This window comes from Thermobia domestica, chromosome 11, assembly GCF_964235325.1.
Source record: "Thermobia domestica chromosome 11, izTheDome1.hap1.1, whole genome shotgun sequence".
NCBI classification, from domain to species: Eukaryota; Metazoa; Arthropoda; class Insecta; order Zygentoma; family Lepismatidae; genus Thermobia; species Thermobia domestica.
In genome coordinates this window covers 268,603,460-268,616,672 of record NC_137464.1, presented here as the reverse complement: position 1 = coordinate 268,616,672, position 13,213 = coordinate 268,603,460, and the positions used below count along the sequence as shown (strand labels likewise).

At 35.3% G+C, this 13,213-nt stretch overlaps 1 protein-coding gene across 1 annotated transcript in view; it reads left to right on the top strand.

Moving 5' to 3' along the window:
- Nucleotides 1-12,352, top strand: part of LOC145665079 (uncharacterized) — a 29,278-nt gene extending 16,926 nt beyond the window's left edge. Inside the window, exon 2 of the mRNA XM_081732348.1 lies at nucleotides 8,038-12,352. Within this exon, the coding sequence (XP_081588474.1) occupies nucleotides 8,038-9,136 (1,099 nt within the window). The 3' untranslated portion in view covers nucleotides 9,137-12,352. The remainder of the gene's footprint in view (nucleotides 1-8,037) is intronic.
- Nucleotides 12,353-13,213: the final 861 nt, after the last annotated feature.

Here is a 13,213-nt window from a genome sequence, read left to right as displayed (position 1 = left end):
TCACAAATACAAAACATCTGTCTCTCGTATGGGAATTCGAAAGAGTTAAGAAAAATAACAAAACTGTATTTTGCGTAGCCAAGATACTCAGGTAAATTTATCATTATCATCATAGGGTAAACGTTGCTTCAGTGTGGCCAACTTCCAAGATAGACAGGTAACCGACTTATAGAGTAGTAAGTAACGAATGTCTTATGGGAAAATGCAGGTTCAAGATTAACTAGTCCAAGATAAGCAGGTGGCCAACTCAGGGAGGTGGTCAAGTTCACAGGTTTCACTGGAATAGATTTTCGAGATAGATCCAGCGCCAAGGAACAGATTCCTTCTTTGATCTTCTTACTATATGGGAACAAATTGTTACAGATGTACTATCTCAAGTTTGAGTATTGAATTCGCATATTTTGGAAGTCTTAGATTTACACTGTGAAACGATATTCACTTGTTTAATTTAGGTGTTGTATATGTTTGGCAGAAGTTATGTGAATGGTTAATAAAAAATATGCAGCCTTCACACTTTCTTTTTCACTGCCATGAATTTTAACCATTATCCTGATTTGATATATTATTTTAGTTCTAGGCAATGCTGTTATTTTGTTCGTCTTCCAGCCAATGATGTATGTTTTAAGCAATACAAGATTTTACCACTCCAACATTTACGTTGGTTATTTCACACATTCCGCTAACAACGTATCAGTTGTTCATAAACGCAAACATTTTACGAATTTTGTAACTTTTTGAACTTGTTCATTATAGTTGTCTTAGTGTAAAAGTAATATTTCTGAGAGATTTTTAAACACTTCTTTGTTTCCCTTTTCCATTTGTATGCAATATTATCTCGCTTCTTTTCCACTAGTAACTAGCATATAAATAAAAGCTCAAGATATTAGCTCTCTGGTAAAACCCAGGACTTACAACAAAACCTTAAGTACATGAGTTTGATTCTCGTTTGATTCAACTTTTTGGTATATAATGATATATACGTTAGTGCATCAAAAATTGTGTAAGTGACGTTTCATCCGGTTCAGCAGACTTCAGTTGATATGTGTGTCCCCAAAGTTTACTAGTTTGTAAAATTCTAAAGGTTAATACCAATAATATCACTTTGCCGGAGAAATTTGCTTTGGATGTATATGAATTTTTGTAATTGCTGGTTGTTGCTCTAATCAGTGGAATAAATTTAGTTGTTTGAATAGACGTATCACGCAGCTACAGTTTTACTTACAATCGATCAGGAAGGAGAAAATATCTGTTGACCGACTTTACAAAATCTCATCTGAACTGTGAACAATTCTACAGAAAGACCAGATTGAGAAAAGGATGATCATCTCTTTTATCTCAAAAGATAGAAAGGAAGAATAGTAGTTTCCATGATCTAGTTTGATCTACTAATCCTCATAAACATGATTTATTTTTTTTTAACTATTAGCTTTCGGAAAAATGAACCAGCACATCTGTGCATGCTCGGCCTGTTTTGTATATATTGGTGATTCTATCTACCTGCACAATTTTTTAAGTCAGGGCTGAAAGGGTGCTGAAAGAGTTAAAAATGCCTAACAATCAGCAAAAAGACGTTAAATTTTGAATAACTTACTTAGCGTGAGATGAACGAAAGTTTACGTGCAATATATATAGTTAACATTTACAATAGGAAGACATCACATATTTTTACACAAATAATGAAATCGATATGTCTACCATAGGCGGGTCACGTCGCTTGCGTCAGTAATATGCATGTAAATTGTAAAACTTTTGTGAGAGGTTGGTGTGTCAAAAGCGATAAGAATATTATACAATACAATACTCTAAGAATGGGCCATAATAATCCAAGTTGGCATGGTTTAGTGTAGGATGATATCTAGTTGAGAAGTTAAATTTATGAGGTGTGGGACTTTGGGTTTTGTTAATCACTGGCTGAATGAGTTTCGTATATTCTTGAATGTATACTAAGGTTTAAAGTGAAGTACATATTTTACTTTTTAAGCTTTTAATGTTTGCTGTTAAAATTACACAGTAAAAATTACTATGAAAACTTCAAATGAATGTCACGTTTGTTGCAATTAATTGACTCTTTCGGCCTTCATTCACAATTTCGCGAACGTATGCTCAGTATGTTTTACTTCCTTGTAATCAGCGAAACAAACATCTGATCACGAGGGTGCTACCTGTGCAAAGGAATGTGGAGAAAACCAATGCTTAACTTCAATTTTTAAATTTCAGATGGTACAGTAAATACAACCAGGACCAAGCTTATGCTTATTGTCCCTGGTTAAGAATTTGTGCAAGATCTTGATCGTACTTTAATGAGATGTGGACTAGTTTCAAGATGCAATTATGCGAAGAAAATACACTTTGTCTGAAATAGTGTAAATAAAATGTATCCTTTCTTCGAAATGCAATGGTAAAATCGGATAAAGATTTTCCTGAAAATGTATTTCAAATGTTAATTATTATTATTATTATTATTATTATTATTATTATTATTATTATTATTATTATTATTATTATTTTGTAGTTTTTACGTAAGTGTTTATAAGTGTCCAGTGTTCATTACAACATTAGATATAGTATTACGTGATTTTATTCCTCCGTTAAAGGTACTTAGATATACTTCGTGAAGAGTGTCCGTAAGTGTTCTTCCGTGCGTATTGTATTGTAGTATCGCGGGAATGAAACAGGTAATATTAATGTGAATTACGGAGGAAGAAAAAGTGATTCTTCGATATTTTCCCAAGAAGTACGTAGATATACTTTTCCATATTAGAAGCACGTTTGGAACGGATAAAGGCGTTGTTTGAAAGAGAAATGATGAAAATACTTTGTTTGCCAGCAAATATTTTTTTAAGTCGTATACTACAAGCCTATTGCTGTTTTTGACGTAGCTATTGATAAAACATCTAAATAAGTCTATAAGTTGATTTGAAGTTTACAGCTTAATTTTGCAATACCCCCTTGAAAACGTAGTTTTTCTATAATTCTTCTTATGCTTGCAAAATTGTGATCACTTGAATGCATCAGGCAATGCGTGATGAAGCTCTGTACATTGCCTATTAATTTTATATCATATGGTATTATAAAATCTACGGAATTTGTCCGTTTTCATCTCGTAAGTCGTAGATTACTTGCTCACTGGTATAGCGTAAAGACACTTGCTAAGGATAATCCACTCACAACTTTAAGCATAAAATTTAAATCTGTTCTCTTACTCGTAGGATCTTCATTCTAGTGACAGTAACGTAATAAAAGATAAAAGGTTTTCTAAATGAGATACATGCCTGGCCAATTGCAGACAGGTAAAATTTAATTTCAATCGTTTCAGCTATTTCTGTAGCTAATACCAGATTAGGTTGATGTCAAATTTATTGTACTGAGAGATTGTTCGTCTTCTCTCCCTTGAATGTTTATTTCCGAAAACTCTGCTGTACGCGACTTTTTTAAAAGTAAAAAGCTAGTGTGCCAGCTGTCCTTTCTCTAACAAGAGAGGCCACTCAGATTATAATATTTGACGTACAATCTTAGTCCTCTTCCCATCTTTATGATACCCATTTGAATGAACGTAACGTTGTAAAATGCCACTTAAATGAACACGCTCAACATATTAAATTATATATTTCAAACAGTTCAGCTCGCTGTATTTTCTAATGTGATGCATAACATATTTCTTCAGTTTTTCGGTATTCAGTGTGTAGCATTTGTCTTCGCCTGCCCTTTTTACTTTTACCGTAAAAAAGCAATAACGTCTAGTGTGTTTGACGATGCTAATAACACTCGTGGGGCAATGCTTGCAAAAATACTGTAATAGCAGGATTCCAAACCTAGTATGTATTTCGATTTCTGCGGAGAGCATTGGAGTAGGTTATGATAAATTCTATGTTGAGAGCAGAAATATAAAAGCACTAGTAATAATCTGTAGTAACGAAGGTGCTAATGGTTGTCCATATTACCTTAACGTCAAATTCTGGAATTATTATATCATGTATTTCAAACAAGTACATAAAGATTAAAAGAAATTAAAAACTCTATGCTTCTCAAAAGTATTTATTTTAATAGAATGTATCATATGTAACTACGTTGCTACATATCAATATACGCAAATTTTACTATCTCAAGGTATCAGACTATATAAAATCGCAACTAGAAATTGGTATACTTAATGAAATCACGTATCTTGTACAAAATTTTAAAAGTTCTTATATCGTCCCTTTGTTTCTTTGTAATCATAGTGACAGTTTCTTGTAGCTGCAATTGCAAAATGCTCTTCCGATTTTTAAATTTTCTGACACAAAAAGTAACGATATATAAATAATGTTAATTACAACGGGTCTCTATTTTCACTTATAATAATGAAATGTTTATTCCTTATAGCACAATATAAGTATTTTTGTATCTACCTGAGTTAACTCTGATATCGTATTTATCGTGACGGACATAAGTCTTTGACCAGGTAATGGCAACTGTTTTGAAACAAATGCAGAGTATGAGAATTAAATATGTCATACTTCTGGGTCATTCGTGTGGAGAAGATACATACTTCTGGGTCATGATCGCAGTGGGTCATGGTGAGTGGTGGGTCGTAGTGGGTCATGGTGGTGGTTGGTCGCAGTGCAGTAGCGTACCCAGGAATTTATTTCGGGGGGGGTTCAAACTAAATATGAAGCTATTTTATATTAAAATTGCTAAAATTGCCCCTAAAATTAGGCTAAATTTTTAAAAAGTCGAAATTTCGGGGGCGGTCTGGACCCCCGTGTCCCCCCCCTTCCGTACGTCCCTGTCGCAGTGGGTCGCGTGCTGTTGACTAACGATCGACTGACCCACCGACTCAATGACTGACTCCAATTGTGTCACTTTTCAGAATATCCGTACAGATTTTGGAAGGTACCAAACGATATGTAATGGTTACATTTTAGGTTAAGGTATTTCTAGTGTGCTGTTTCATTTCTGAATGCAATTACGATTGGCCATGACTTTTTCTACACATTGTTTTGTGAGAAAACGTTAATGAGCTATAGGAAATAAAACTTTTTCGATTCGGTTTGGTTTGGGTTAACAGCTTGAAAATGAAATCGCTTAATGTCCAACGATTATACCTGTTAGGTTACGGAAGACTATGATTGAAGCAAGTTAATTATGATGGACGAATTGGTGAAATGAAGAATTGGAAGTGTCCCGAGAAAACCCATGAGCACTGTTGTCCGTCTCAACCTTAATGATTGCCTTGGTAACGAACCAGGCACTCCACCCATCAGATTGTTTAGTAGGCGGGGGTCTCACTTTCCATTCTCGATGGGAAAGCCTTTGAAATATATAATGCCCTCGATTAATCTTTGTTCGTGTCCCTGTCGTTCAAGGTTATTTAAATTACCTGTAAAACGAGAATAACCAATTTAATAGAGATAAGTTACAGAGATACTTTCCGTCTTTTTAAAATTTAATCTTGATTTCTCTGGACTGCACTATTTTATCATGACCAAAATCAGTGACTCATGGTTAATAAAACATTGGAATCGTAAACGTTTGTAATTTCCTATATAGACGAGTGATTCTTACTTAAAAGAGCGGTCTTAGGGTAGTGGCTTGAGCATTCGCTTCGTGTGTTAGGGGTCCGCGGTTCGATTCTCCGAGGATATTCACAAAAAAATATAATTTAGAATTCTCATATTTCTGGTGTATAATACAATAAAGATATGCCAATTTCTCTGGTTCTTAGAAATTAGAGTAATCTACAATCTCGATTTCTACTGCCTGAAAACTTCGCTTCTTTCGCAAACAATTCATGAATAAAACGGGTTGTTCTTCAGGCCTAGTATGAGCCATAAATTTGCCTGAAACGTCATTGTGTAATTGTTACTAAGTGTTCTTCCACTCTTACTAGAAAAATAAGTGTTTTCGTTCGGCATTTACAACACGTTCCATATATTCGTTCAAGAAAAATTGATAAATAATAATTATTCTTTTTTTATATTTTGAGAATATATCAATATATGGCATACATAGTCCAATGTCTTTTACCCAAAGAAAGGGTGTTACTTCGAAAGGGTATTGTGATGAAGAGAAATCCTACTTACCTTCTGGTAAGGCATCGGAAGGTTCGATTTTCACATTATCGAGTAGCTGACACCCTTTTCCTATCTTTTCTTTGCAAAGTATCTCTCATAACTCAATTCATCCTTATATAGGGACCAAAGAATTTATTTTCATTTTCGTAACATCAGTATCTGCATTGCAGTAGGACGTGATATTGAGGTCTCAAATATTCAGTAATAATAATAATAATAATAATAATAATAATATAGATAACAAATTCCGTATGAGGACACGTTGTATTAAAGCCTGAAAAATCGCCCGTAGGGTAAGCCAGAAGTTGCAAAATAGTCGGGATTGGAGAGAAGTGTCAGGACGAACAGCACATACCCTCTTCATACGTTCCTGCAATTAGCTAAATGTTATAACGGAAAGTTTTCCTACAACTAGCTAAATGCTATAACGGAAAGTTGGAATAAAGAAAGTGGGAGGAGGCAGAACACGGAGAAAACCTATTAACACGTTGTTTTTTCAGCACAATGCCCACTAGGCAGGAGCAGGGTGGAACAGGTTGTACCATTAAATTTACAACACTTCAGTAATAATAATAGTGATATTAAAAGTTTTAAGTTGCCCTAAAATTTGTCAAACTTGCTTAAACGTAGGGTTTTCGTGAAAGGGGTTCCGTACCTTCCTGAGACACCTCTACAGCTAGTCAAATTTAAACGAAAACTTTCCGCTAATATTTCGTGTATAAAATATTCTACTGTACGTTTTCAGGAAATTAACTGTAATAAAAAGAAATGAATATAATTGAACACTAAAGCTTGTAATAGACTAACTTGTGGATTTTGCAGATGTAATTATAAAAGCTTTGCTACAAAAATACACACACACACCATAATTTAGTGAGTTCTGAAATACAAAGTAACAAAATAATATATAAGATTCAGTCTACAAAGCAATTGTTGCTTAAAGAAGCACAATTTCGAGAATCGAGATAAAACGAGAAATGTTTACGATACTTTTCGTCACGTCTCGGTTCTCATCTCCAAAGCATGACGATAGTGTGAGTAACCTTGTACCGTCTAGCATTAAAGTGTTAAGTCTCATCCCGATTTTGTTTTGTTTGTTTTAGAATCGAGATGAGATAATCGTCTTCATAGGCAACATTACAATAAACCGAAATCTTTTTTTGCCTAATATAATGTTTCTGCTTGTAATGGTATGACCTGAGCGATAATAAGTTTTTAATTCTTCGAGATAATTGTTATTATTACTAGTATTATTCCTGAAAATTTGATAGTTCAAGTGTTGAAACAAACGACTATTCAAATATTTGAATGTAATAAAGCGTGTGTTATCTCCGATCAATCGCCATCAAAATTCCCAAAGTAAAAAAAAAAAAAAAAATTGCTCGACGTGAATAGATCGAAGAACCTCTAAATTACTGGTCAACCGCCTAGACCACTGAACCACGATCACTACGCTATAAACGATTCGTCCTTAGTCTGGTTACGTTAAGTTTCTCTGCCTCAGCTTGGAATGTTGTATGTTATTTTTTTTTCTTCGTTTCAAAAAGCCTTTCATGTTCCCCTTATGATGATATAAGTGAATGATCTTCGGTACACTTTATATTAATAAGTTGACTTGCTCTTAAACCTTTGGATCGCAAGTTTGTTTTTTCTCCACATGAAACTACAGATAAGAGAGATTTAATTCTCATACTGTGCATTTGTTTCAAAGCAGGCGCCATTACCTGGTCAAAAACTTATGACCGCCACGATATAAGTGGTGGTTCAATTTGATATAGTGAAACAAACTACAGTCTCTTATTTTGAGATTAGAGAGAGATGGAGACTTTTCTGTGGTACTCCATTTCATATTTCTACAATATTTTATGTAATAAAAGAAATTAAGCATAATCTTATCGTGCAATATGGCGAATGATAATATTTTTTTGTTGCTGCTTAATCATTATCTGCATTCACATTTCCTTGTTTGTTGAATTTGTTCCAGCCGCTATAACGTATTAGCTGTCCACGGAGAAGAGAATACGTTTATTACATTAAAGGAAGCAATTTCTCATTCAGATGTGGAATCACATACTTCGATGCAGTTTGGCAAAGAATTTCATCGATCACGTTTGTCAAGACATATGCTGCCACAGAAAAGTGAAAAGCGTCATACGTACCAAAAGAGCGATAAACGCTTTAGTCAAAGTTCAACTTTGTCAAGCGGTAAGTTAATGCATATAGGTGAAAAATCCCACATCTGCGGAGTATGTGGAATGGAATTTAGTGGATTTTCAAGTTTGGCTACGCACATGTTAATTCATACAGGAGGAAAACTACACACATGCCAAGAGTGTGGTAAGGCATTTAATAAACGTTCAAATTTGTCTTCACACATGTTAATCCACACAGGAGAAAAATCTCACATTTGCCACGAGTGTGGTAAGGCATTTAATCGACGTTCAAATTTGACTACTCACATCTTAATCCACACAGGAGAGAAGCCTTACACGTGCCAAGAGTGTGGTAAGGCATTTAATCGACGTTTAACTTTAGCTGGACACACTTTAATCCACACAGGAGAAAAAAGATACACATGCCAGGAGTGTGGTGGGGCATTTAATCGACGTTCATGTTTGGCTACACACATGTTAATTCATACAGGAGAAAATTATCACACGTGCCAAGAGTGTACTATGAGATTTACTCGACGTTCAAGTTTGAATAGACACATGTTAATCCACTCAAAACAGAAACGTCACAAGTGCCAAGAGTGTGGTAAGGGATTTAGTTTACGTTCAAATTTGGCTAGACACATGTTCATCCACACAGGAGAAAAAGCTCACATTTGCCATCAGTGTGGTAAGGCATTTAATCGACGTTCAAATTTGGCTACACACATCTTAATCCACTCAAGAGAGAAGCCTTACACGTGCCAAGAGTGTGGTAAGGGATTTAATCATCGTTCAACTTTGGCTGCACACATCTTAATCCACACAGGAGAAAAAGGTTTCACATGCCAAGAGTGTGGTAGGGGATTTAATCGACGTTCATGTTTGGCTACACACATGTTACTCCATACAGGGCCAAAACCTCACACGTGAATGATGTGGAAAAGTATATAGTCTATGCTCAAACCTTGCAAGGCATTTCAATACACAAGTGAAAAACCAGAGTTGCGAAGAGCGTAGCATGGCATTTACTCAATTTTCACATATAGCAAATTAAATGTTCATCCACACAGGACAAAAATCTCACACGCGCGGAGAGTATAGAAAGACATTTACTGGCAGTTCATATTTGGCAAATTGCATGTTGAAGCACACAGTTCAATAACCAAAGACGCGTAGGGTGTTCAGTAGGATTTAGTTTCGATTCAGCTTTGGTAAGACACGTAAGTAGGCATATAAATGTATATAGAAAAGAATTTGACGCACAAGTTGTTAAGTAAATTTTCAGAAGGAATGTTAAGTGCCCTATACCCTGCTTAAGACGTCTACAATAGAATTAAGTGTTAAAGCAATCAGACCAAATTAAGCCCTTAAAATGTCCTACCTGCCCTTTATAATGGAATGTGAGCTTTGGAAGACAAGTTGTTAAGTCCGTATTTTGGGGGCAGATGTTACGGGAAATTGGTTCCGCATGTACCCTACGAACGGCGCTTCTGCTTTGCCGCCACAGGGTTTGCTGCATAGTGAAAAGATGGCTGACGCCCAGGAAGATTCGAGTGACGATTTCACAAGTGAATGTTTCTCTAAAGATAAAATCTTGCTGAGACTTCTTATATGTAAGGGAGTTAGGGACACCGATAATGAGGGTGCACCTTCGTCATCAGCTACACAGTGTAGATTCAGCGGAAAAACATGTTCCATGTCTATTCCAATACTAGGACTTTCTGGACCATCTGCGTTTTGCCTGCACTTTGCTGGCCGATGCGTGGTTGCGGAGTTCCGTTTTCACCGCATGTATTTATATTACCCGTTTCCAGGACATTCTTTCATGCTCACTCACAGAAACTGTGGACAAATTGAAGATAAGAGGTGATCAAAAAATCAAGTCCTCGTCTCTTCCTAATCGCTTAAACTGATCAGACAAACTTTAGGTTAAAATCGTATTAAGGGTGTATGTGTCAAAAAATGACTCACTAATAATAGCGAACATGATTGCACTCCTGTTGTTGACATCTTTGATTTCAAAGCGACATTAATGGCACTCTTATACAAAGTGTTAATGGCTTTACCGGAATTCGTGCTATATGTTCGGAAAGAGGGTGTGTACCAAAAGTTCGTCACACAGTATCTTCTATTCCTTCTCGCTCACAGTCGTTTCTGAAGCGCGGGATGATGATGTAAAGTGAATGTGGGTTGTTAAAAATAAAGTTCGTACTTATGTTTCGTATTCCTTACCTATTCTTTATTATGTGCTCGTAACTTGTTGAGTATACTGACTTACCAACTTTTCACTCGTTTTAAAAGAAAAGTTGTTAAATCAGGTTTTAAGTTTTATTCAAAAACCTACTGTTTACATTATAAGTATCTGGTACTGTAAGACAACGTCACACCTGTCGAAACGAACCAGCATACAAAATTTTAGACCAATGTACTAATATCTCGGATTTCAAGACATTTCTATAAAATTTAAAACGCGATCCTGAAAAATCTGGCGATAATGAGTTAGCAACTTCTGATTGTAGTGCGTCATTTGATTCGCGTTCAAGCTTGGCAAGACAAATTGTAATATACACAAGGGGAAAACTTCACACATACGACGATTGTGGAAAAGTATTTGGTCTATGTTCAAGTTTGGCAGGACATTTTAATACACAGATGAAACTCTCACACAGATGAAAAGAAGATTTATATGGAGCTCACGTTTTGCAATGCACATGTTAAAACCCACAGGAGAAAAAAATATACTCGTGTTAAGAAGAATGGTAAAATCGAAGTTCAAATTTGAGGAAACATGCTATCTCATACAGGTAAAATATGGCTGTGCATAATTCTGGCGTGCGTGTGTAAAGTCGGTTAAGTCAAAAAAATCAGAAATTGAGATTTTTGCAAGGTCTTGTGTAAAAAAAAATTCTGCATCTTTGTGTCTAGTCGGCTAAGTCATAACTTCATATTTAAGAGAGATATAGAACTGTGCATAATCAGACAAATGGGTTAAGTTAATGTTTTGCGTGTGTAAAGACGGTTAAGTGAGAAAAACGTGACTTGTCTGACTTTGAACTATTCTTACTTTAATGTGCGTAGTAGGTTAAGTCAAGATTGAATGACTTGTCCGATTTTACACCTGATTTTGTGGTATACTAAGTGTCCAAATACGGTTAAGTTGCATCGATATGCTGTATGAAACTTGATATTATTCCTTCTGTCCTTGAAAAAATATTTTAGTAGTGTGTGTATATGAGTATTCTACTATGCTTGCAGGTGGTGCGAGGGATATACTCGTGTTACAAGCCGAAAACAATAATAGTAATAACACAACAATAGCTTCGTGTAGTTTCTTTAGATTGAAAATAAAAGCAAAGCTCAAAATAAAATGTCGGTTCCTTTATATGTTTTGTTTCCTTTTTTAAAGCTAGCTTTTGAAAGGCAAAGCTGAAAAGGAAATTCTAGCTTCAAGAATGTCTAATAAAGCCGCCGCCAATACAATAGAAATCTTTCATTCGAAATGTTATTTAATCACTAATATGACTACGGTCGGAAAATTTACTTATTTCCTTCTCTACGTGAAATTAATAGCACACTCCACAGCAGCAGTTGTTAGAAATGCTTTCCAGGAATAAGATGATTGTTGCGTTAGCTAAAAAACGCAAAATGGAAGACTTTCTTGATGACATTCAGCAATCAGATAACTTAAGGCAAATAATTGACTGTTCTGATGATAGCGATAAAGATCCTTTTTTTAACCCAAACGACTATTCAGAAACACTTTCGAATTCAGATGAAAACGTGGATGATAGGAAGGTAATAACGAGAGAAAAGAAAAGTGGTGGAATAAAAAACGAAAGAAGGTTAAACGTCAGTTTGCTAAAAACATCGAAATAGAAAACAATAGTACAGTTATGGTGAGAGGTAAAGAAATACGCTATAAGGAATCCTTTAAGATTTTTGGAGAACCACACGAACATCTACCCAGTACTTCTAATCAAGATGTAACACGTGATCAAGATCTCTTCAGCCAACGTCAAGATATTAGTATTGAGAAAGAAACAAACGAATCAGTTCATGAAGGGATAGAAAAGAGAGGAAGCAAAGGTGATACAAGAGAAGTACGGCAACAAAGAAAAGAAGCCCGAAACACAGGAAAACTATACACAACAAAATCAGGAAAAGTAGTGAAGGAAAAAGTTATGCAACCGCTAGGAACATGCAGAATGAAGTGTAGTGAAAGAATAAAAGACGAATACAGAGTAGAACTACACAAAGACTATTGAAATATGGGAAGCTTCGACAAACGGGTTCTGTACATTTCCAGTTTGATCGATATTCAAGATAAGGCTAATACAAGAATACGGACAAATGATCCTAATAAACACCGATTTAGATAGATAACTGTAAAATACAATTTAAGTATAAATGGAAAACTTGAGGGAATTTGTAAATCGTGTTTTATAAAAACATTCGGTGAAACAAAGGCTTTCATTGAAACAGTTATTCAAAAGAAACGCTCACGATTATCTGGAATTCCAGACCAGGACATGAGAGGGAAACATCCAGCAGTTTCTAAATTGCCAGATCAGACAACAGAAGCAGTTAGAAGACATATTCTCTCTATACCAACTTACGAGAGTCACTATACTCGGAAAAAATCTGACAAAACGTATTTACCAAGTCACTTTACTTTGTCAGATCTATACAGGGAATACACAAAACAATGTCCAGAGAATCCCGTGAGTCGTAGAATTTACGAATCTATTTTTCATGAATTTAACATAGCTATTAAGAAAAATAAAACTGATACATGCCATGTATGTGACAAATTTCAAATGAGAATGAAACTGTCCGAAGGTAACGATAGATTAATGATGAAAGAAGAATGGGAAAAGCACACTGAAAAGGCAGATTTGGCATACGAAGAAAAAAGAAGAGATAAGGAAATATCAAGGAACAATCCAGATACTCTTACCCTCACTTTCGGTCTTCAACAGTGCCTTCCGACACCAGTTGTTACTAACT